Source organism: Oryx dammah, unplaced genomic scaffold (genome assembly GCF_014754425.2).
Source record: "Oryx dammah isolate SB20612 unplaced genomic scaffold, SCBI_Odam_1.1 HiC_scaffold_18, whole genome shotgun sequence".
Classification (NCBI taxonomy): Eukaryota; Metazoa; Chordata; class Mammalia; order Artiodactyla; family Bovidae; genus Oryx; species Oryx dammah.
Window position 1 is genome coordinate 13,949,123 of NW_024070202.1, and position 26,756 is coordinate 13,975,878.

Below are 26,756 nucleotides of genomic sequence, written 5' to 3' on the forward strand. Positions count from 1 at the left end.
CCCACGTATAGTTTTTACTAAGTCATCACCCATTCTGAACAGGCAACCTTATATTTAATAATAAAGGGAAACATTCCACGCTGCCCAAAAACCTGCGTCAGCAACACAAAATTAAGTACTTTGGCCATTAAAAAATTAATAAATGACAAAGGGTGTACCACCCAAAATAAATCTTTACATGTTCCTCCCCATAAGAAAAGTCCACAGATTTCCCTGCTCTAGGCAGCCCTGCCCTCAAACATTCCCTGGCTGGCCCCGAGTTTCCTTTGTACACATTGTAAAATCACTTGGGGTAAATTAATATATGAAAAATGCAATCATCTAATTTTCTTATTCTCCATTAAAGCACTCTTTCACCGAAAAGGGGAAATTACATGTGTGTGTGTGTGTGTGTGTGTTTTCTTGTTAATAAAAGACCCACTAATAACACACAGGAACAGTAAAAGGCATCTTAGGGCAGACCTATATGTGAATGAACTAGAATCAAAACTCAGATCTAGATTAATTATCAACTCTGGCTCCATTCCAATCCCATATCCATCCGGAGTCTCTCGATCACCATTGTATTTAATAAGGTCTAGGAACTTCACTTACCCCCATGTTAATAGTCCATGATGGACAGGACAATTAGACGGTTTAGAGACGCTGGCCACAGCACAGCCAGGGTAAAGGAATTGTCTTGCGTCTCATTTTTTTCTTTTTTCCTGATGTGGACACTATGGTGAAGCCGAAGGGAACTTTAATCAATTCTTAAGTTGCCGGAATCATCCACCCAAGTTTACTCTGCCAGCTCTGTCTGGCATGAAATCGTCCAAAGATGTAACACAACAGGATTTGTATTTTACACACACATACACGTTGCTATCTCCAGTGTCCTTCTCCTTCTTTGAAAGCTCTTCATCTTGGATGGCATCACACCTGCCCAATAATCCGAGGGGCGGTTGGGGGGGGGGATCCTGAAGGATGGTGGCTGATAAAGAAGTCAGGGCCAGGGCAGGTCTTTTCACATGCTAATTCCCGCCTATTCTAGCTGCACCTACAAATAGAGCTCCAAACAGACTACTTCTAATACAGGGGAAGGTAATTACACTCACAAAGGCACCTCTGTGTCAGGGCCCAGCACCAGGAGCCAGCAGGTCTGGGAGACGGAGGCTTAACAGAGACTCCTGCAGTGAATGCACATTGTCTGACAGGAGGGAAAATGCCAGACCGGGGGACCCTGCAGCCTTCAGCACAACAGTGGTGCACCTTGTCTGGGAAGGTTATTTAATGCCTCTGGCACCTGTAGGCAGAGCCACCCCTCTTTTCCTACCTTCCAGGTTTAGAATTTATTTGGCATGGATAATTGTATATTTTGATCCTGGAGCGACAAACAATGGGCGGCATGTCACGTCTTGATCCCTGAGCATTCCTCTTGGTTTCTCCCAAGCAAGTTAACCCTTGGATACTCAACCTGGCAGCACCTTTCCCACCCAGTCAAGGGACAGTTAAGGATGTGAAAAGGGTGCATTTCAGCATCTTACTGAGAAATACCACTGGCGCCTAGCCCTTTATGTTGTGTCACTGGTGTTAAAGCCGAATCAACCAGTCAACAATCGGAGACTCCATGTAAGTGACACTGAAATTAACTTCAACTTGTATATGCAATCTCAATGCTTATTCTTTGCTTTCTTTAGTCCAGGGACTTTCAGGATATTGGTGTCTCTTTAATTTCATTGCAATCCTAACAAAAGCACCTTGACAACTTGAGGGATTTGGGTAGGAAATGCCACACCTGCACCAGGTGTAATTCTCTAGTCTTCTACCATTGTATGTTGCTTTGCCATCAATGATGCTCATCTTTCAGATGGGATGGAGAGCTTTACTACATGGGATTTTAGTCTCAAACAAGTTTTGTTTTCTTCACAAAGCTAATCTGTAAACTATGTCCCATGTTTTCAATTTTTCTTTCCTTTCATGCCTTCTTTGCCCCCAACTTCTCCATGCTACTCATTAACAAGTTGCATACTTTGTTTCTAGTCCCAAGGTTTAGATCCTGAAAATTTAATATAAATGCTCTGTCTGTAATCTTCACCTTCCTCTTATACGATACTTGCACATTAGACTATTTAAATTATAAGCAACTCCATCTTATTGTTATGTATTTAATTCTAGCTCAAATTACATTAAGCATTATAATTACTATTATATATAGATATTGAATTTAAATTCAGGCAGTTATTTAGAGTAAATATTTACCACTTTCTTTGCTCTTCAACCCTTGTTCCATCTCCAAACTATGATCTGGAATCACTTTCGTCTTACCTGAAGTGCATTCTATAATTTCCTTTGGGAAGGTTCTACCAATGATATGTTTTCAGAGTTTTGCTAGTCTAAAAAATATCTTTATTTCACCCTGTTCCTGGAAGACATTTTCATAGGCCATAGAATTCTAGGTTGAAAGGCTTTTTTTCCTGTACACACTGATGATGTCATTCAAATGACCTCCAGCTTCCTCTGTTCTTGCTTCGAAGTTAGCCAACAGCTCAACTGTTCCCCTTTGAAGACAATCTGCTTTCCTCTCTAGCCACCCTTCAGCTTCTCTTCAGCTTCAGTGTTTAGCAGTTTCACTCTGATATGTCTAGTCTGGATTAATTTATTCAGATTGGGATTTGCTGTACTTCTTGAGTCTCTAGATTGATAGCTTCCAATAGTTGTAGAGAATTTTCAGCCATCATTTCCTCCTGGTTTTTGTTTATACCCATGAAACCAGCTCACAATTTCCTGTGTACCACTCTCTCTCTCTACTCCGAGTAATTCTCTTATCTTCTAGTTCACTAATTCTCTCTTCAGCTGTGTTTAATTGGCTGTTAAAGACAGAATTTTGAAATGTTGAATTTTAAATTTCAATCATTAGTATTTTCACTTCTACATTAAAAAACATTCACTTTATATTTAAAATAATTTTGAAATTTTAAATCTTTGAAGGTTTAAAATGCTGTCAGGTTGCGTTTGCCCTCTTTTTAAAGTGTCTTGTTTCCTTGTGTGATTTGAGATGTTTAAGAGCTGCTCATTTTCCTTGGAAATATCTATGAAAATTGTTTAACATTTGGGCTGAAGGTAGGTTCATCTTGAGAAAACTTGTGTTCTTCTCTCAGGTAGCTAGCTACTGCTAAGTCACTTCAGTCGTGTCTGACTCTGTGCGACCCCATAGACAGCAGCCCATCAGGCTCCCCCGTCCCTGGGATTCTCCAGGCAAGAACACTGGAGCGGGTTGCCATTTCCTTCTCCAGGTAGCTAGAGACACTACCAATTCAAGATTATTTAAAAATAAATTCCTGTATCTTGAGAGCTTTCTTATCACTCAAGAAACATAAATTCAGTCTGTAAACTCATGTGAGACAAGCTTGGCATTCCTGATGCTTAGGGAAGGGTTTTCCCTACCCCCTTCTCTCTCCCTCCACTCAGAAACAAAGCAATTTTCCTTGCTGTCTAGATGGTATAAGAGAGCATTAAAAAAAAAGCTTTTTTACTCAACTACACTTCATTTATAATACTGTATTAATTTTAGGTGTACAGCAAAGTGATTCAGTTATATACACGCACACACACACACGCACACATCTATGTGCAACTCTTCTCAGAGAGGATGAGAAGAGGTAGAGTGCATTCAAAGAAACAGTCAAAATATATCATCTCAAATGTGGCTCTATATCTGAATTCTGCCAGCTCCGCATCAATGGCCAGGATACTGCAAGAGCAAGAATACAGGCTGCAGACTCAGAAACCTGGGCTCAGATCATTATTCTGCCACTTAACTACAGTATGTTGGGCAAAGTTCTTAAAGTCTCTGCACCTCAAGTTCCTCTCCAAAACCAGTGAGGAACATGTGTACTGACATAAGATTTAATTTAAATCCAGTGATTAATATAAAGTGCCTAGTCCAAGCATCTTCAATTAAAAAAGTGATGCTATAAAGATAATTACTATTATCAATGAAAAGCACACTGTCCTGTCAAAGAGGAGAATAGAAATAGTTGACATATTCTTTAAAAAGCTGGCAGCTGGAGTACAACTCCTATATGGTTTCTACATGAATCACAGCGAGAGTTCTACATTTACCAGGCTAAAGCAAATCTTTTTATTTGGCAAAAGACCTAATTCTATCAAGTAAATTTAAAGTTGTTTGCTACATTGATCATAGCCCACATAGGACTCTGGCTGTCACAAGACATATCTCCTTTATTTTATATTCAATGCATATCTCTCAACTTAGCCATCTTTTAAATGCAGACCATGGTCAAAATTAGAAGCGAGAGAAATGAAAGAACAAATTATAAGAAATATACCTATCACTTCTGGAATATATATTCAGAGCCCTCTACAAACTGGATTGGTAGCATCGTTTTCAGTACTTCTAAATATAAAGGACAGCAAATTATATTCCAAAAGTTAAGCTAAAATAAAAAAAGTGTTTTGTTGAAACTAATCCTGCAGGCACTTAGCAAAAAACAAAAACAAAGAAACAACAAAATAAAAATACTAACTTGATAAAAATGTTTGCCTCTAGAAAGATAGGTTACCCATAGCATGAGCCTAGGAGATTAATGTTCTGTTATTACGTACCTTTTCATAGATGAACTTTCTTCTTTTAAAAACTATACTACCTGTTAACATTAACTTTTGAAAGAACTTTACGGCACTGGAATTATTCTCTCACCTCCCTTAACACTCATCACTCTGAAGGCAATGAGGCCACCCTCATCTGCATAACTCATAGAAGCACACCTCATAGAAGGTCAGCCCTCCACAAGTATTTGGTGAATGAGTGGAAGAATGATAAAAAAAAAAAAAACCCAACCATTTTCTCATATTTTAAAGGATCTTTTCTAGTCCTGTTCAGCACATTCAGTTCCTTTAGGCCATCATTTAGTAAAAAAATATTTTTCACAGTGTCTCACTTTATTTGCTGTTACAAGTGTAGGTACTAGTAATATCCCCTTTTTACAGATAATGCATCTGAAATGTAGGAACAGAGAGATTTAAAAAATATTTTCTTCCAGTTTATTTTCTTTTAATGCAAACTTCTAAGCACAATATGGACAGTATTACATCATTTTGAATCTTAGACACAAGTTCACACCACATTAGATACAAAACCTGGCCTCTTGATGTACTTGATAAGCCTTAATTTCTAAAATTTTGCCTTTTAATAAGACAAAATGTCCCAAATGTTCATTTTATGGCAGATATTAATGACAAAGTTATCAGGAAGGCACAAAGTTATTTTCCAATACTATCATTTGGATAGCCACTTGGCTCACTGTCAGATTACGTGTCTCTCTGCAAGGCAGGCAGACTGCGCGCTGCTACATTGGTCAATGCGAGAGTTAAGGAAACAGAACTGCCTCACAATGGATAATTTTAATTTCTATAATTTAAAGAGCTGATATAAGATCAAAGATAACGTGCTTATTCTAAACAACAGAACAAAACAAAATTGAGTCATTCTATCTAACGTTTTAAAAAAGCATTTGGTATTAAAAGCAATTAGGAAAAAAATGATCCTTTAACTACCCTAGCCTAAACTATCACACAATTCATGGCATTTAGTGACTTCTCATCCCAGGGACGGGGGAGCCTGGTGGGCTGCCATCTCTGGGGTCGCACAGAGTCGGACACGGCTGGAGCAACTTAGCAGCAGCAGCAGTTCTTTTCATTTCCATTTCCTTAGCAAGCGAGTGTCAACAATGACACCAGACCTGTGCACTGCTCCGTATCTGTGCACAGCACGGAACCTTGTCTTTAGACTTCCTTGCATTATCTATCAGGCACAGGCTTTCTCTTACCCGCCTTGATATCTCTGTGTGATACCTTTCGTTCCACAGAGAGATTGCACTGAGTTTGAAACACAGCCTCCCACTTCCTTAGAAGGTATAGGACCTTAGAAAAATTACCTAAACCCATCACGCGTTCCTTTCCTCAACTGTAACTTGGAACTGCTTAAAAACAAAACTACTATCTGCATCATAGGCTGTAAGTAATTGTTAGTCGCTCAGTCATGTCCAACTCTCTGCAACCCCCTAGACTATAGCCCGTCGGGCTCCTCTGTCCATGGAATTCTCCAGGCAAGAATACTGGAGTGGGTTACTATTTCCTTGTCCAGAGAATGTTCCCGACCCAGGAATCAAGCCCGGGTCTCCTGCATTTTAGGTGGATTTTTTACTGTCTGGGCCGTCGGGGGAGCCCATCATAGGCTGTAATAGGGATTAAATGATGTAAACTGTATAAAGCGCTAAGTATGAGTCCTAGCTCACAGTGAGCGTTGGCCCTAAAGAGCTTGTGTGCACACATTAACACACTCACTCACACACATACACACCTAAGGCTGGACCCTGCTTCTGCCCTCCTGAAAGTCCTAGCACCATATTTGACCCTGCTATATTTTCAGATTTTTCAAATCCTTCCATTGTCAGCGACTCTTCTGTCTACAGACAGGCATGGTTCTCCCAACAAAATTAAAAAAAAAAAAAAACAATAAATCTCCCAACCTCTTCTCCCTGCTACGTTACTGCCTGGCTCCATTTTTTCTTCCAGTTGTTATATGCTTTCCCCTTTTGTTTCTTTCACAGTAAAATCTTTAGGCTGAGTGGTTTGAATCTGTGAATATTTTCTTCTCCAGGTTTCTACCTCTGCCAGTCTCCTTAAATTGATTTCTGAAATATAACCAGTGACTTCCATCTTTCAGTTCACAGACCTTTTCTTGGACTTCAGTCCCCTGGTCTCTGCAGCACTTGAAAAGCACTCACCTCTTTCTCCTCTACTTCCAGCTCGTCACTCCTGGGGCTCCCACCTGTTCCTCCCAGTTCTCCACTGGACAGCTGTTTCTACTACCCTCTGCCCCACACTTACTTATCCCTGCACCCACATGAGGGCCGTTATCGAGTTCCATAATTGGTGTCCCACTGGTTTGGGGGTCTTACCCACTCTCATAGCCTCATGCACACACATGACCCCTAAAGAACATCTCAAGCCCCCGTCCTCTGACAAGGCTCGAGCCCTACATTCAGTGGGTAGAGTAAGACCACCACCAGACAGGGAGTCAGAAGTCTGGTCCTAGCTGTGCCTCCACCTGCCAATCACCTAGCAGATTCTCCTGAGATTTCTGTGCTTTGATTCCTCAGTTAAAAAGGTAACACCAAACAGAAGGCTTTTTAAGGTCTCTTGCAGCTTGTCAAATATTATCAAATTACAAATTTTACAGTATCATCATCCACCCAGGTGCTCAAGCCAGAAATCTGGCTTTTAATCTTCCTATACTTTTCTCATTTCATTACTTTCCAAGACTCAGTAAGTCTAACTCTCACATACCCTTTAAATAGATCACCTCCCCCCCAGAATACACCCCCACACACACACACCATCACTCCCTAGTTTAGGCCACGGTCCTACCTCCTCCCCGCCATCCCCAGCCTTCCTCTTGCTCTTGAACACGGCACTCACCACACTGATGCTGAATGACCCCTCCTCAAACACAAACCTGATCATGCTACTTGTCTCTCCTTCTCCCTGGCTAGCTACACCTCATCTTTCAATGCCGTCTCCCCTTTGGAAGCCTTCCTGGCTTTCTTGCTATGCGTCAGCTCCATCTCTGTTAGAACGGGGCACGGCTGACCCTCTGACAGCCCTTCTCAACTGCACATATTGTAGTCCAACGATCTCGTTACTTGTCTGACTGCTCCCACGAGATGGTAAACTACTTACTGAACCCTGCCTTAGGGATGCCCTGGTGGCTGAATTGTAAAGAATCCACCTGCCCATGCTGGAGCCTCGGGTTTGATCCCTGGTCCGGGAAGATCCCACAGGCCACAGAGCAACTGAGCCCGTGCACCGCCAACTACGGAGCCTGTGGGTCGTAACTACTGAGGCCTGTGTGCCTAGAGCCCACGCCCTGCCACAGGAGAAGCCCACACACCGCAGCTGGAAGGGGGACCCCACTTGCCGCAGCTGGAGGAAAGCCCAAGCAGATGCAAGCAAACGAAGTCTGCAAGCCCAACGAAGATGCGAGCAAACCCCAATAAATAAATAAATAAATATAAAAGTATGCACTAGAAGTCACTCTCATATCCCCAGTGCCCAGGGCAAAGCTTGTGGATAAATAAACGGAGGCCTCAGAGCTCGGGAAAGCGCTCTCTCACCTAATCGGCTCTTTCCTTCACATTCAGCTGCCCCAGTATCCTAGTTTTCTTTGGTCTTTACTTGCCAGCTTATCCTCTTTCTGTGCTTTCATATCCTTGCTATATAACTTGGCAACACCTGGCTTTTGCTTACCATTCATTTGCTCGACGAATATCGATCAAATGCCTACTCTTGTGCCAGAAGCTGTCACAAGGACGCAGCAGTGAGCAAGGGAGGTGTCTTCTATCACAGTTCACTTCGGAGGAGGAGAGACAAGAGGGGAGTGTCAGGCGGTGACGGCCCGCTTGGAGACCTGGATGAGGGGCTGTGACAGCCAGGGACGTGGTGTCCTTCCAAGCAGGTATCTGAGGAGCTAAGATGTGAGGGGAAGAGCCTTCAGGCAACTGAAAATGAAGGGATGAGCCTGAAGGATCTGAAGAGGAAAGGCGGCCAGTGTAGTGAGCAGAGTAGGCGGTTTGGTTGCGGGGGGTGGTGGCCAGGGCGCAGGGTGGAGAGGAAGGGCCAGCAGGGAAGGGGCCGGGGCTGAGGTCTACAAGCAGTAGCACAGACGCTGCTAGACAGGTTTCCACCAGAGACGTGGTTTCTGTCGGGCACACTAGCCTCCTCTTGCCTCTGGTTCCTTCTCAAATGTCATCAGCTTAGAGATGCCTTGCTGACCACTCTATTATGTCCGAGTCAAGTATGGATGTGAGAGTTGGACCATAAAGAAAGCTGAGCACCGAAGAATTGATGCTTTTGAACTGTGGTGTTGGAGAAGACTCTTGAGAGTCCCTTGGACTGCAAGGTTATCCAACCAGTCCATCCTAAAGGAGATCAGTCCTGGGTGTTCACTGGAAGGCCTGATGCTGAAGCTGAAACTCCAGTACTCTGGCCACCTCATGTGAAGAGCTGACTCATTTGAAAAGACCCTGATGCTGGGAAAGATTGAGGGCAGGAGGAGAAGGGAACGACAGAGGATGAGATGGTTGGATGGCATCACCAACTCAATGGACATGAGTTTGGGTGAACTCCGGGAGTTGGTGATGGACAGGGAGGCCTGGCGTGCTGCAGTTCATGGGGTCGCAAAGAGTCAGACATGGCTGAGCAACTGAACTGAACTGAACTGTGATTCCATGGACTGGGATCCACCAGGCTCCTCTGTCCATGGAATTCTCCAGGCAAGAATACTGGAGTGAGTAGCCATTTCCTTCTCCAGGAGATCTTCCGACCCAGGGACTGGACCTGGGTCTCCTGCATCGCAGGCAGATTCTTTCCCATCTGAACTAGGGAAGCCCTATTACCAGCATACCCACCCCCCACCCCCACTTTCATCTGGAGTCGGCCCTTCTCCAGCCCTTCATCCTGCCTCCTGTTTCTTCAAGGTTCTCAGCCTCACTTGATGTCATACAGTCTTCTGAATGGCTGACTTCTTTTACCCACATGAGTGTCAGCGGGGACTTGGCTTTTCCTAGAGACATTCTAAACGACTAGACCCGTGCCAGGCACACAGTCAGAATGAGTTAATCTGACTTATATTTTAAATTTAGATCACTCTGGCTTCTGTGCGGACTATGGACTTGAGGGAGTCAAGAAACAGAGAAACCCACAAGGAGGCTTTCACAGAGCTTCAGGTGAAAGAGAAAGATGGATGAATTACTGCTTTGGTGGTTGTAAAGCCATATAAACATCCCCTGATACTAGAAAATTAGCATGGCACGATGTCCTCCAAGTGATGACTAAACACCTGTTTTCTTTATGTGGGGCTAAGAACTCATCAGAGCAGGTATTTTTATAAACTGCTATCTTGAGGAATTACTCTGACGTATTCGTATATTGCTAAGATAAAAGTGATAAACTGATGGGATTTGACAAAATCTACTAACGCTAACAACTGCACATGCCCCTTGACCTAACAATTTCATTGCTAGGGATTCACTGTATTTATTCACAGAAGTATATCACAATATCTGCAGGGATATTCACTCTGTCATTGCTTGTAATGTCCCCAAACTAGAAACAAGTACTCATCAGTAAGAGACTGCTTAAAAAAAAAAAAAAAACAAAAAACACCACTGTATACAGTTATTAAATGAGAAAAGAGCATTAAGATACACTGTGCTCAGACGGATTTTGTTTTTGTTAAAAAATACAGATATAACATTGATATGTGTGTGTGTGTACAATTTGTGATGGGAGAGAGAGAGGAGAGAAATAAAAATTTAAATTATTTATAAAATATATATGCAGTGGTAATCTTTTAAAGACAAAATAGAATGGTAAGGAGTAAAGAGGAAATTTTACTTTCTCGCAGACATTTATGAATTATTTGATTTTGTTTTGAAACAAGCTTGTATTTTACTTTAAAAGACCAAACAATATCCCTTTGAGATAACTAGCAGAATAATCAAGTTGAGAGGTCTCTTCAACAAAAGAAGACATACCAAGAGCCATTTCATACAAAAATAGGCATAATAAAGGACAGAAATGGTATGGACCTAACAGAAGCAGAAGATATTAAGAAGAGGTGGCAAGAATACATGGAAGAACTGAAAAAAAAGATCTTCACGACCCAGATAATCACAGATAATCACGATGGTGTGATCACTCACCTAGAGCCAGACATCCTAGAATGTGAAGTCAAGTGGGTCTTAGGAAGCATCACTACGAACAAAGTTAGTAGAGGTGATGGAGTTCCAGTTGAGCTCTTTCAAATCCTGAAAGATGATGCTGTGAAAGTGCTCCACTCAATATGCCAGCAAATTTGGAAAACTCAGCAGTGGCCACAGGACTGGAAAAGGTCAGTTTTCACCTCAACCCCAAAGAAAGGCAATGCCAAAGAATGCTCAAACTACTGCACAACTGCACTCATCTCACATGCTAGCAAAGTAATGCTCAAAATTCTCTAAGCCAGGCTTCAACAGTACATGAACTGTGAACTTCCAGATGTTCAAGCTGGATTTAGAAAAGGCAGAAGAACCAGAGATCAAATTGCCAACACCCGTTAGATCAAAAAAGCAAGAGAGTTCCAGAAAAACATCTATTTCTTCTTTATCGACTACACCAAAGCCTTTGACTGTGTGCATCACAACAAACTGTGGAAAATTCTTAAAGAGACAGGAATAGCAGACCACCTTCCCTGCCTCCTGAGAAACCTGTATGCGGGTCAAGAAGCAACAGCTAGAACTGGACATGGAACAATGGACTGGCTCAAAATTGGGAAAGGAGTATGTCAAGGCTGTATATTGTCACCCTGCTTATTTAACTAATATGCAGAGTACATCATGTGAAATGTTGGGCTGGATGAAGCACAAGCTGGAATCAAGATTGCAGGGAGAAATATTAATAACCTCAAATATGAAGATGATACCACCCTTATGACAGAAAGTAAAGAGGAACTAAAGAGCCTCTTGATAAAAGTGAAAGAGGAGAGTGATAAGCTGGCTTAAAACGCAACATTAAAAAAACGAAGATCATGGCATCCAGTCCCGTCACTTCATGGTATACAAATAGGAAACAATTGAAACAGTGACAGACTTTATTTTCCTGGGCTCTAAAATCACTGCAGGTGGTGACTGCAACCATGAAATTAAAAGACACTTGCTCCTTGGAAGAAAAGCTATGACCAACCTAGACAACATATTCAAAAGCATAGACATTACTTTGCTGACAAAAGTCTGTATAGTCAAAGTTACAGTTTTTCCAGTTAGTCATATATGGATGTGAGAGTTGGAGCATAAAGCTGAGGAGTCAAGAACTGATGTTTTTGAACTGTGGTGTTAGAGAAAACTCTTATGAGTCCCTTGGACTGCAAGGAGATCCAACCGTCAATCCTAAAGGAAATCAGTCCTGAATATTCATTGGAAGGACTGATGCTGAAGCTCTAATACTTTAGCTACATGATGCAAAAAACTGACCTGTTAGAAAAGAACCTCACGCTGGTAAAGACTGAAGGCAGGAGGAGAAGGGGATGACAGAGGATGAGATGGCTGGATGGCATCATCGACTCGATGGACACGAGTTTGCACAAGCTCTGGGAGTTGCTGGTGGACAAGGGAAGCCTGGCGTGCTGCAGTATCCACGGGGTCGCAGAGTCGGACAGGACTGAGCGACTGAACTGAACTGAATCGAGAACATATTTCATTACTTGCTTTCTGATTTTATGAACAGTAGCTCCAGTAACTCCTTTACACACACGCTTCGAATGAGAACACATACCCAACATCCAGGAATTTGGATGGAATATACAGCTGAATGTGAAGCCTGTGCATACAGAGGACCAACTGTATTCATTATTCTACACCATTCTATATACGAGACTTGAGCATCTGTCCCCACGGGTACAGAAGGGACGACTCACTCTGTCTAATGCAGTGGGGCAGAGACCTGTGATTAGAAAACAGCAGACAGGGCTCGTATTCCTAGGTGACTTTCCATGCTAGATGCAAGTGCTTAATTTGCAATTACACAATCTGGAAACAATTTTCAACAAAGCTTGATGGATCTTTACCATCACTGCTTCACTGACCATTTTTTGGTCTCAAAAAGAGCCATGAATTATTCCATTGCTTCATAAGGAAGCATCTTTCAGTCTATCTTAGCTGTGCCAACATTTAACATTAAATAAATCCTATTTCATTAAGAAGGTGCAATCTATGTCCTAAATAAAGCTCTGTTGGCACCTAAGGAAAAGCAACAATCAAAAGTAGATACGTATCGCATATCTATATAGAATTTATTTTGCTTATACTTTAGTTACCTAATGAAAGGGAAACACCAACTCATGGTTTCTTAAGAAAAGTAGTATATGTTGTAGATTTTTAAAAACTACATTATATTCAAATAGCTCTTTTAAGGACAATTAATTATCCTGCCTTTACTTCAATTACCTGTGGACTCTGAACTGTAACTCTCTAAATGTTACCAAAATGGGGTGTGTGTGTGTGTGTGTGTGCTTTGTTACAGAGTCCGGTTCTATCTAAACTACTTCTAGCTTTAGGAATGTGAAATGTTTACCACATCCACATTTTTTTTTCAGTTGCAAATGTATATCCAAAGCAACTATTCTAATTACCTTTTACTGGGAAGTCACAGTTAGAATAGCTGGGCGTTTTGCAAGTCAATTCAGGAGAAAAACAGAAAGCCTGGTTAAGTCCAATTAAGTGAGGTTACACACTGCAGGTCTAAACACACAGACAGAGCCTCCCCTCACCCCTCCTAGATCCCACATTGTCATGCTAACAACAGCAAACAAAAGGTGCAATGGAAGGAAAAAAGAAGATTATCTGTCCCACCTAAAACTAGGATAGAGGTCCTCTTTTTCAAGACCCACCCAGAGGGACACTGAACCAAATTCAACAGTATTAGTCACCCCAGGTCACTGACAATTTTCTACTTGGCACCAAGACTAGAAACAGAGGAAACCTGAACACTGAAAAGAGGTATGCTGAAGCAACGACTTGGCACAGTACACAGCGATGCTGAAGCTGTGAACATCGCTCGGGCATGTCCGACTCTGTGGCCCCTTGGACTAGCCTGCCAGGCTCCTCAGTCTGTGGAATTCTCCAGGCCAGAATACTGGAGTGGGCAGCTGTTCCCTTCTCCAGGGCATCTTCCAGACCCAGGAATAGAACTGGGGTCTCCTGCATTGCAGGTGGATTTTTTTACCAGCTGAGCTACCAGGGAAGCCCTAAAAAAAAATTTTTTTTTTTTTTTAATTTTATTTATTTGGCTGCACCGGGTCTTAGTTGAGGCATGTAGGATCTTTGATCTTTGTTGCTGCGTGTGGGATCTAGTTCCCTGACCAGGGATCAAACCTGGGCCCCCAGCACTAGGAGCATACCGCTTTAGCTAGCCACTGGGCCATCAGGGAAGTCCCTTTACTCAGGTGTGTCCAACTCTTGGCGACCCCACGGACTGTAGCCCCAAAGACTCCTTTGTCCATGGGGATTCTCCAGGCAATGCCCCTCAAAGGCAGGATCTGGAATCAATAGAGATTTCTGACCAGGGAGGACTGGGGCAAATAGATAAGCCCAGAGAAAAGGAAACTCACGGGAAAGAAAACCTAAGGCTGGAAAGTGGGACAAAACAAATGAGAACGAGCCTGGGTGGTGACACAGCCCAATCAGACTGAGTGGAGAGGGGTACTTGCTGATCTGCCGAGGACACCCGTGGCCAGCAGAATGGAAGGGCCTGCCTGCCAGGTCATTCTCTTGCAAGGCAATCAAGTTTCCAGAAGCTCAAAGCTCAAATTGTTAGTGACTTCACTTGGTAATTACCAATACACCGAAAGCAGTGTTTTGAAAGGCAACAGCCAGGCCTGTGGAATGCCTCTGAACTAGATTAAGCCACCAGGCTAGTAATTAAACTAACTTTATATGGGAGAGGTCTCTTGCTCAAACTTGAGCAATCCTGCTCATGTCAAGAAAGCCATTTTAGCACAAAAGTGGAAACAAGAAACTTTTGAGCCTCAATTTCAGCTCAGATACCACCGTTGGCACCTCTGTTCTCCTAACTACAAAATTAGGAGACCGACTCCTTCCAAGGGGCGTTAAAGGGGATTAAGATTATGAAATACTATGAAGATGAAAAGGACTGAGTCTGAGTCTTGAAAAATTTGCAGGTAGTTTAACAGTCTCTGTTTCTGTGTCAGCAAACAAGTTTTTACCATTTTATCCATCTAGACATTTCGATAGCAGTCATTGCCAGAGCACCTAAGTGCTTTTTACCAGACAAGCCACTGAAAGACTGCTTGGCATCTTGTCAAAATGACATGCTGCTATATCATGTGGAAGTCTGCATGAGCCTAAAAACTCAGAACAGAAGATGACTCTTCTTCAAATTGATGATGAATGCTATGCCTCAAGACAATATTGTTTACTTCTTACAGCTAGATCACAATTTGGTAAATGAAACAGCTATCACATCGTGTTCCACTGCACAATCACACTGAGCATTTTAAGTGCTACTTAAAAAAAAAAAAAAAATACTAGCATAGGACAACCCGCCTGCCAGAGCAGGGCTTTGAGACACGGGTTTTGATCCCTGATCCAGGAAGATCCCACATGCCGCAGAGCAACTAAGCCCAAGAGCCACAACACTGAGCCCACGGCTGCAACTACTGAGCCCAGGTGCCCTAGAGCCGGTGCTCCACAACAAGCGAAGCCACTGCAACGAGAAGCCTGGGCACCACGGCTAAAAAGTAGCCCCTGCTTGCTGCGGCTAGAGAAAGGCCCGGAGAGCAATGATCAAGTATCGTGTGATGCCCTCTTAGTGTTTTGGGGAGAACCTCGCCCTTTATTTAGACATCTTGTAGTGTTTTAGAATAAACATGTTGATTTCTTAAAAGTAATATTATTTATGTATGAAGACCCAGCACGGCCAAAAATACATACATAAATAAAATTACTTAAAAAAAAAATCAATATGTTTATTCTTAAACACTACAAGATGTCTAAATAAAAGGCGAGGTTCTCCCCAAAACACTAAGAGGGCATCACATAATATTTGATCCTCACAAAGTCTCAGGTCTTGGAGTACTCTTCCCATTACTTGACCTTGAGAAGTATGGAGTTCCAGGTGAGGAAGGCAGACTTGCTTGAAACAACCTTATTATCACTCACACTGTTTACCAAGGTCACCTAAAAAACTGAGTTAAAAAGAAAAGGATATAAAAAATATTCCTAGGGGATACTTCTATAAATGCTGTGCTGAATGGCAAAACTAGGCATTGAAAGTTCACTTGAAAAAGCAGTATGTTACACATGGACCATTTATATCCATTCAGGATAAATTGGGAATAGAAAAAAAAAAGGAACAACTCTAATGTTATGTGTCTGTGGGACAAGGTTTCCTGGGCCAGTATTACACAATGTCCAAAAGGCCTTCCTCTTGCCAGCGTGGAATGAAAATGAAGATGGCAGGCTTTGCAAAACCATATGAACTGCTGATTTTAATGTGGAGTTAAGTGGTGATCACGAAACTGGTTCAAAACTCATATGAAGAATTAAATATTTCTAGATATGTTTACATAGAAAAAAGCTACATTAATTCTATACAGTGTGATTTTATATATCTATGTGTAAATAAAAGAAAGATATTTTAAGTAGACATTTGACTTACCTTCTTATATCCCTGAAGGTTTACTTATTCAAATTGGCCATGAAACTGCTTTTTTAAAATCTTCTCATTGAAAAACAGTGAACACCTTATGTTTGATGAAGCCGTACAGCAGGGCATAACATAAAGCTTAGTTCTAGTTCATTACAACTTATTTGGCAGAAAAGCATAAATAATAAATTTGAAGAATCTTCTAAAGTTTTTATTTTGCAATTGTTCTCAAAAACTATCTCCTTAATGGTAAATGGCTAGCATGCAAAACAATTATGACAAGGCACACATGCAGATAGGTTTGGAACAACAGGATCAGAACATAAATTCCTGATCTCGTACGGGCTTCACATGTGTGGGTAAACTGAACTCAGCCCATCTCCCTTGCAAGATGGTGCCCCGTGAGCCTGGCAGCTGCTATTCATGGGCAGCGGTGCTGTGAACCAGATTTTTACATCAGTAACGACTCGATGGACATGGGTTTGGGTGTACTCCAGGAGTTGGTGATGGACAGGGAGGCCTGGCGTGCTGTGGTTCATGGGGTCGCAAAGAGTCGACCCCATGAGTTGACCTCACGACTGAGCAACTGAACTGAACTGAAACTGAACAGATTCAAACAAAACTCTAGCCAGTGCCGTGGCAAACTGTGTGTGTGGGGGGTCACGGCATCATATTCATCCTCGATTTATGCCTTCTAAGGACAGCTACTTGGCAGATGCCAGGAAGGGGCACCTCTTCCTAACTGGCATGAAGATGCCCTACGAGCTCTGGCAGAGGATCTTCTCCAGGTACATGAATGTGAGGAATCAATTTCACACCAGTGAACACTTACTAGTGTAGAAGACGAGCATGCGCCCAAATACATGACTAACAGGACTTACCTTGTAGATCCCAAAGAAGCCCAAGTCCCTGACAACGGACAGCGCGCTGACCCGGGGCCCCGTGGTGATCTCTCCAGCCACTTGCAAACGGATCTTGACAATTTCCAAAGGGTTGGTGAAAATCACCTGGGAGCCCCCTGCCTAAAAAAGGAGGAAAAGAGAAGATTTAGTATAAAGCAGGCTGGTTCAGGAAGAGATGAGCGAGTCTCCTCAAAGGAGCGCAGAATATTCTATTCTCAGTAGACTGGCGTTTCAATTCTTGCCCCAACAATTAAAACAGCAATTATGAGTTTGAATCAAAATACAGTGCCTGCCTAGGAGGACTTGGGTCAGGCTCTGTTTCCTTCACGTGGAGGCTGAAAGAGAGCCAACACCAGAGACCTGGTCCAACACAGAGAGACTCCTGTTGGCCTCCCCCAAGTCCTCACGCTACAGTGACAAACATTCCTTGAAGCGCAATCAACTGCCACCACAAGACTCAAAGCCAAGCACACAAAGGCAGCCATGAAATGAAAGTCAAGTGGTGTCCAGTTAAAGAGACAAGACTGTGCCTTCCTCAGCACGGGAAGGGGGCAAGGAGAACACGGGCTTTCCCAGGATTTTTTTTTTTTTTAATAAATACTTCACAATTCTATCACTATTTCAAAAATTGCCAGAGAACAGGTAAACTTAGATGAAAGCTATTTTACTTCTCTTAAGAAATCAGATCCCTCATCAATCACTATTTTATGGACTTAGGTATTATTATATTTTATTTATGTATTAACCTGAGTATAGAATTGTTCTTTTCATATAAGATAAATATTAAAGTAGTAAAAAAAATTGCATTAAATCAATTACAGCTAAAACTGTGAACAACATGTGTTCATTCTGGCAAATGGCTGGATGCCACACCTCCAAGATCATCTGTGGAAATCTCTAAAGTGCACACTCTAAGGGAAATTTTAAGCTATTTTGAAGCTATAAGCCTATATTTATTATAAGCAATCACATTCTTACTATACTTCAACTTGTTATTCCTTGTCTCAAACATATTACATTTTTATATCTTCCAAACTAAGGCTGACACACGCATGTAGTTCAGAATCTTCATTATGTAGCCACATCACCAAACCAGACCACAGACACGGTGCTGACGTTTACAGCTTAGCAGATGCTACTGTGGTCACAGGCACAGTTTGGGTCAATTTCATACCAAACTACCTCTTGCTAGAGTCTCTGATCCTACCAACGTGTGTGCCCTCACAAAATGGCTTGTATTAATCAAAACCAGTTATAGGAATGGCCTCTGAAGTATTGTTTAATACCTGGAAATAAAAATCAGAAACAACATAAATATGCAGTGGGAAGGGACAGATTAAATGCACTTGAGCATATGCCTGCAATGAGATATTATGCTGCCAATAAGAATAAGGTGGGAGATACTCAATATGCATTATGAAGCAAAAACTCTAGATGTGTAAACACATGCCTGCCTTTCTCCCTGCTATCCCTGACCATCATGTAGCAGAGATACAGATGCTTTATTTTCTGCTATATTTTTTGTTTCTTCCACACAGACCATGTGATGCTTCTATAAAGAAAAATAAATAATGCTGCATAACTTATCTAATACGAGAGGTAATGTTAACCAAAAAAAAAAACCAAAGAAAAATGTTCATCCTTTAACTGTCTGAATCAAATCATTTTTCCATTTTTACCAAACTTAGTCAAGACACACATTCTTAAAAACAGTCTAGGGTGTTCCCCTCTCCCCACATATAAACTATGGAGAAGTCTGTCTAGACAGCCACCGACTCCCTGTCTGTACTTGCTTATCTCATGTTTCACCCATCGTCTTCATCTCTCCTGGGTGACTTAGGAAGTTGTAGAGAAAACCTGGTTTGGATTCATGAAAAGCCCCACAGAAGGTCCCTCTAGAGGGGAATGAGAGCCTGCTGGGGCCTTCTGCCCACACGAAGCCTGCTTCCCCTGCTCTAGGACTCGGAACAGCCACACCTTGCTCACACGCCTGCAACCTGCAGGTGGGCCAGAAGACCAACCCCTGCCTGCCTACAGCCCTGGAGTATTTTGTGAGTTTGCACCTGCATCTTTCCAAGTGACAGGGAGAGAGCTGCCTAAGGGGGGCAAAACGAAGAGATGAAAGGGACCTGGCCTGATACCAGGGCTGAGGGCACAGTAAAGGACTGTGTTTGTGCTTCTGGACTTGAGTTTTCATGTTGCGAAGATAAATAAAAATTAAAAAACTGTTCCACGGGGCAGAACTGCTGGGAAGGATTTGCGGAGCTGGAATTAGCCTGAGGCTGACTTTTAAAAGCTCAAAAGTAGGGAAGACCATGTCCACCAAGGGTAGAATAGAGAGCAGTCTCAGGACAGAAATCCAACGCACACTCACCACGTGCTGCCAAGAGCGGTTAAGGGGCAGCTGAGCATCACGTGTGACGACGGAGCCTCGGTCACTGCTAGTCAAACCACCTCACTTGTCGTGAGGATCAGAGAGATGGCGAATGAACAGTAGCCGGCACGGTGCTCAGTGATTCTAAACACACTGGTTTCCCTTCCTCTAGCTCTCAGGCTGACTGTCCTCCCTGGTGGCATGCTACGGCTGCTTGAAGAGCTTTTCAAAAGCAGTGACTCCTAGATCTTACTGTTGGCAAATTAAATGAGAATTTCTGCATCTGCCCCTCCCTATGTGATTAAAATGTGCAGTGAGAGCTGAGAATCATTTTACTTCACTACATCATCTCTAGGCTGCCTTTCAACTCTGAGAGGCTGCTTAAAGGGCTTAAGGCTTTGATTTCTAATTCTAGTTTTCTACATACTTTCAGAGAGTAACATTTACATGTTTTACACCTGAACTTCTAACAAACCTTTTATACATATCCAAGTAGTAATAACATTATTAAAGGTTATGATGTTTAGGTATAGAATTGCTATCTTATTCATTACCTTTGTTGTTACTGTCTAGTTGCTAAGTTGTGTCTGACTCTTTAGCAACCTCACGGACTGTAGTCCGCCAGGCTCCTCTGTCCATGGGACTTCCCCAGCCAAGAATACTGGAGTGGGCTGTCATTTCCTTCTCCACAGGATCTTCCTGACCCAGGGATCGAACCCACATCTCCTGCATGGCAGGCAGATTCTTTACCGCTGAGCCACCAGGGAAGCCCATTCATTATCTTACAAATAATATTCACAAAGTTAATATTATATACAATAAAATAAGAAATAATACTCAACTCCCTTGACTCCAAGCCAACTGATAAATATCAACCCTTTAGGACAGCACAGTGAAGTCTAATCACTAAGGACGATGCAAAAGTTCCCTTCAGAGAGCTGCAGAAAATAGAGGCAGTGGGGAGAAAAGAGTGCAGTGATACTAGGAAAAAATGATGATGGGCTCATTACCTCTGGGGCTTCAGAAAGAAAGAACCTACAGACTCAAAATGGCACGCTGTAGTGGGGCTGAAGACGAATCGGTCCTTTGGAGTCAAACTGGAAGGAAATGAGAGACTCCGAGGCACCAAGAGAAGATGTTTATCATCAGATGCACGGGGTCTGGGCACCACTGCGACCTGCCCACTGAATGGTGTGCCCCGGCTGCTCTTCAGCCTCCTGGCCGATTGTCCATCCACAGCGCCGTACCCACACCCCTCCTCCGCAGAGATCAAAGACAGCCGAGTCTGCAGACAGCGGACAGGAACACCTATTGTGCATGTGATGTCTCCGTGTCCCTCATCACTTGAAGCCTCTGGCTGGGAAGATACTGCTTTTTGTATGTGTACAGGTTCGTCACAAAGCACTTCCCTGTGACTTTCTGGAGTCTGTGGCAAGCAGGCCAGGTGACGGTTTTGCATGTCAGAACCAGCTCCATGTGGTATAAGATATTTACAGCGGAGACGCTGACTTCTTTTCAGGCTTCTCAGTCTAGTTTTTATGATTGAAATCTTACTTAATATCCAGTATCTGGATCCACCTAAACAGAAACTCACGCTCCTATTGCAGATTCACTTCTGAGGCTTGATCATTCACATTCATGTATTTATTCAACAAATTAAAAAAGAAACATATATATATATATATATATATATATATTTGGCTGTGCTGGGTCTTAGTTGAGGTATGTGGGATCTAGTTCTCTGACCAGGAATCAAACCTGGGCTTCCTGCACTGGGAGCCCATAGTCTTAGCCACTGGACCATCAAGGAAGTCCCAATTCACCAAATATTTTCACCAATCAGGTTCCAAGTTTGTCCTAGCAACAGTAAGGACACAAGATGAGTGAGAAGGCATTCCTGTTCTCAAGGAGTTTTAAAGAAGACTGGAGGTAATAAACATTCATTAAGCATCCATCAGAGGCTATTAGGGTGTTATCTTGCATGCATCAATATTCTATATGTTTTCTGTTCACTCAAGAGGTAATTTTTTCCCCAGATTTTACATAAGAGGAAACCGAGGCATAGAAAGATGGAAGCAACTATTATGTGCTGAACAGTATTCCACCAAAATTCATATATTAAAGTCTCAGCCCTTAGTATCTTAGAATGTGACTAAAATCAAATACAGGACTTCATAAGAACTAATTAAGGTAAACTGAAATCCTGTGGGTAGGCCCTAATCCAATGTGACTGGTGTCCTTACAGTAAAAGGAAACCAAGATACAGACACATGTACACACAGAGAAAGAGCCGTGGAGCAGAGTAAGAAGGCAGCCGTCTCCAAGCCAAGAAGAGAAGCCTCAGAAGGAACCAACCCTGCTCCCACCTTGGTCTTGGACTTCCAGCCTTCAGGAATGTGAGAAAATAAATTTACCTTGTCACCCCACCTGTGGGTATTCTGTTACGGCAGCTCTAACAAACTAATACAGCAACTTACACTTCAGAGCTACACAACCAACAAGCAGAAGGAAGGGTTTTCTACTGACTCCAAGAAATATATCCCTTATGAATACAAAAAATGGCACATAAGATAAATATGTGGTAAGAGCTAAGGTCCGGACACATTGCCATGAAATTCAAAGGAGAGAAAGGTTTCTGCTAGCTTGGATAATCTGGGGAGGCGGTAAAATACATAAGGAGATAACAGGTGCACAGATGTTTTTAAAATTGAGATAGCTTCATTTGTCTAATCTTGCTCCTGGGCCCTTGGTGTCGTACATACCAAGAAATCACTGCTGAATCCAACGTCATGAAGTTTTTCCCCTGTGCTTTCTTCTAGTAGTTTTATGGTTTCAGGTTTTACATTTAATGTAAGGTTAGGGTCCAAATTAATTTTTTTGCATGTGGATATCTGTTTTTCTCAAGGGCTCCCCAGGTGGGAAAGAACCCCTGCCTGCAAATGCAAGAGACATAAAAGACGTGGGTTCATCCCTGGGTTGGGAAGATCCCCTGGAGGAGGGCACAGGGACGCACTCCAGTATTCTTGCCTGGAGAATCCCATGGACAGAGGAGCCTGGCAGGCCACAGTCCGTAGGGTCACAAAGAGTTGGACACGACTGAAGTGGCTCAGCATGTATGCATATTCAGTTTTCTCAACACCATCTGCTGCAAAAAACCATTCTTTCTCCCACGGTGTGGTCTTGCCACTTCTGTTGAAGATCATTTGACCATACGCACAAGGGTGTGTTTCTCAGTTCTCGATTCTATTCCATTAGTTTAATATGCCTGGTTTTCAGCCAGTACCATGCTGTTCGGTTACTGTGGCTTTGTATAACTTGTCCTGTTTTTTTAGACACCCTTTCCCTTTTACTGCGTGATGCATCTTACAGCGGATGTCACACAACAGAGTATTTACCTCTACATGGTTCAGTACGGTTCCCTAAATGTGCGGAGATTTTCTAACAAAATCACAATATTGTTTTCACTCATAATATTTCTTTGGTATCATCTCATACCTAGTCCAAAGTTAAAAATACAAATTGGCTCCCAAATGTGTTTACTGGTTTCTTTGAATCAAGATGTAAACAAGGTTTCCACTTTAGCTTGATTTTATATCTCTAAGTTCCTTTTTTTTTAAGGAGAATATTAAAAATATATTATGCCAAAATGTCCATCAGCCAATGAATATACAAAGAAAAGGTGGGACATACATACATTGGACTGTTATTTAGGGAAGAAATCCTGTCAGACGCTACAACATGCATGAACCTCAAGGACAAATTCAGAGAGAGCTATGGTTGCCAGGGGTTGGCAGAGGGAAGAAAAGAGAAATTGTTCTAAGAGCAGTTTCCATTTTTTAAGATGAAAAACTTCTAGAGATGTGTTGCATAGCTGTACGAATACAGTTAACACTACTAAATCGTACAATTAAGAATGGTTAAGGACTTCTCCTGTGGTCATGTATGGATGTGAGAGTTGGACTGTGAAGGAGGCTGAGCGCCGAAGAATTGATGCTTTTGAACTGTGGTGTTAGAGAAGACTCTTGAGAGTCCCTTGGACTGCAAGGAGATCCAACCAGTCCATTCTGAAGGAGATCAGCCCTGGGATTTCTTTGGAAGGAATGATGCTGAAGCTGAAACTCCAGTACTTTGGTCACCTCATGCGAAGACTTGACTCATTGGAAAAGACTCTGATGCTGGGAGGGATTGGGGGCAGGAGGAGAAGGGGATGACACAGGATGAGATGGTTGGATGGCATCACCGACTTGATGGACATGAGTTTGAGTGAACTCCGGGAGATGGTGATGGACAGGGAGGCCTGGCGTGCTGCGATTCATGGGGTCACAAAGAGTCGGACACGACTGAGCAACTGAACTGAACTGAATCCAGGCAGAGAAAGACACAGTCACCCTGACAAAACCTTGTGCCACACTCAGAAGGGAAATAAAACCAGCAGCACAACTGTCCAAAGAGATTCCAATAAGGATAATTATGATGAAATTAACATGATCATCCCAGAACATCTATTGAGTACTTGCTAAAAGCTCTATTAGACTTTCTCTTTGAGTCCTCAAAACATCATCAGATAGGTGATAATATTATTCCCATTTTATAAGTAAGCAAGTGAGGCTGAAAGGAAGTTATGTACCTTGCCAGAGGTCACACACCTAAGAAGGTGAAGCCTGGATTCAAAACTAGATGCCAGAGCCTGAGCACTGATTTCTACTGCTTATCGTGGGATCATGGAAGAATCATCGCTTCAGATGGCTGGAAGGGGTATGAGACGGTATGGTGGAAAATACCACTGCTGGGGCCAGTGAGGGGAAGGCCTGCACTGCCACCCTTGGTGAGTGGAGCTGCCCCCTGGGGAGATGCCTGGGCGTGAGCCTGCAGTGGGAGCGCAGCTGGCAAGTTCAGGAACCGGCCAGTGTTGGGACTAGTGTCTAGGTCTCAGAAAGGTGACTGGGCAGCAAAGTGAAAGTTGCTCAGTCGTGTCCGACTCTGCGACCCCGTGAACTATACAGTCCATGGAATTCTCCAGGCCTGAATACTGGAGTGGGTAGTCTTTCCCTTCTCCAGGAGATCTTCCCAACCCAGGGATCAAACTGGGGTCTCTCGCACTGTAGGTACCAGCTGAGCCACAAGCGAAGCCCAAGAATACTGGAGTGGGTAGCCTATTCCTTCTCCAGGGGATCTTCCTGACCCAGGAATCAAACCGGGGTCTCCTGCATTGCAGGCAGATTCTTTACCAACTGAGCTGTGAGGGGAGAGTTTACTAGGAGGGAGAACCCCTAAGGCAGGGATAAAAAGTAAGCATTTAGCAGACTAGGTGAGAGAGAAGAAAGGCCGGAATTAGAACCATTACTTGGTGATGAGGTAGGGGCAGGGGCGTGTGCTCAATCACTAAGCTCTGTCTGACTTTTTTGACCCCGTGGTCTGGAGGCCACCAGGCTCCTCTGTCCATGGACTTCTCCAGGCAAGCATACTGGAGTGGGTGCCTCCAGGGGAACCCTCCTCCAGGGGATCGTCCCGACATAAGGATCGGCCTCACATTTCATGTGTCTTCTGCATGCACAAGCAGGTTCTTTACCGCTGAGCCGCCAGGGAAGCCCTGAGACAGGCGGTGGGGAGAGGCAGTAGAGATCAGCAGGGCTTGGAGCTGAATGTGGGGCTAAAAGTGGGTAGGATCAGAGAAAGGCTCAGAGTTTTTGCATACGTGGAAAATGGAGGAACAAAGAGACCTAGAGAAATGACACATCCAGAGGCAATAAAAGGGCAAGTTGGGAATTAAGGACTGAGACACGGATGAGGGCATCATCCTACGTATGTGCTGCCTGAAGGTGAGGGTTCATATGGGGTGAAAGAAAGATGAAACACCCAGGAGAGAGGGCTTCCTTGGTGGTTCAGAGGTAAACAATCTGCCTGCTAATACGGGAGACGCAGGTTTGAACCCTGGGTTGGGAAGATTCCCCTGAAGGAGGAAATGGCAACCCACTCCAGTGTCCTTGCCTGGAGAATTCCATGGTCTTAGGAGCCTGATGGGTGACAGTCGATGGAGTCGCCAAGAGTCAGACACGATTAAGTGACTAGGAAAACAACAAAGAGCTAAGAAATGATGAGACCCTCCAGCTGCACCACAGTGCACGGTGCCACAGGCGCAGATGTCAAGAGAGGGGCTTCCTGAAGGGCAGAAGGCAGCCAGCCTAGGCTGCTGAGACGGGGAGGCCAAGTCCAGTGCGTGCAGCGACCTGCGATTGCAGAGGGAGGCTGAGAAATTAGAGAGCTCCTGTCATCTCCATTTCTCAAGGGAAGGGGAGAAAGAGAGAATGCTAGTCATTTACGGAAGCAAGCAAGGTGGAATGAAAATTTATTTAGGGTATTAAGGAGAAAAAGATCTAGGGAGAGTGAAAAGATAAACAGATAATTATGTTACACTTAAGCAGAACAGCACAAGTTCTGAGGCGAGGAGGAGGAGTGGAAGGGAGTTTTGTAAAGCTTGCAGATTTGCTTTAATGACACACACAGAGTTGTGGGATAATTTCGATTCACAGCAGAAACTGACAATTATTAGTCTTAGTCTTACTATATAGCCTTCAAAGATACAGAAAATAGAATCAAATGGATCGGGATTTGGCGTAAGGAGCCACAACTCAAGTTCTAAAGCATAAATCAAAACAACAACGTAAGAGCCCTAAGCAGCAACAGCAGAGTTACACTCTGGCTCTCCTGTGGAAGTTATGGCAGAGTCAGTCTGACCTGCAACATAGATGAGAGGATGAAGCAGTTAGTGACATCTAAGGAAGAGCCCAAGGCCCCTGCTCATGCCTTCAAGCCCTCCGCCCGAAGACTGGAAGATGCAGCAGGCAGCCAGAGTTTAAACGCTACATAGGGCTGTTTTGATCATGGCATCCAGTCCCACCACTGCATGGCAAACAGATAAGGAAAGTGGAAACAGTGAAAGATTTTATTTTGCGGGGCTCCAAAATCACTGTGGGTGGTGACTGCAGCCATGAAATTTAAAAGATGCTTGTTCCTTAGAAGAAAAGTTATGACAAACCTAGATAGTGCATTAAAAACTAGAGACAAAAAAATAAACAAGTAAAAGGTCGAGACATCACTTTACCAACAAAGGTCCATCTAGTCAAAGCTATGGTTTTTCCAGTAGTCATGTACAGGTGTGAGAGCTGGACCACTAAAGGCTGAGCACTAAGAATTGATGCCTTCGAACTGTGGTGCTG

General features: G+C 43.1%; 1 protein-coding gene across 3 annotated transcripts in view; it reads right to left on the bottom strand.

The window, feature by feature from the left end:
• Positions 1-26,756, bottom strand: part of SLC25A13 (solute carrier family 25 member 13) — a 232,817-nt gene that overhangs the window by 18,757 nt on the left and 187,304 nt on the right. For all 3 annotated transcript variants that reach the window (XM_040260484.1, XM_040260483.1, XM_040260485.1), the window contains exon 14: positions 17,145-17,285. In XM_040260484.1, coding sequence (XP_040116418.1) covers positions 17,145-17,285 — 141 coding nt within the window. The remainder of the gene's footprint in view (positions 1-17,144; positions 17,286-26,756) is intronic.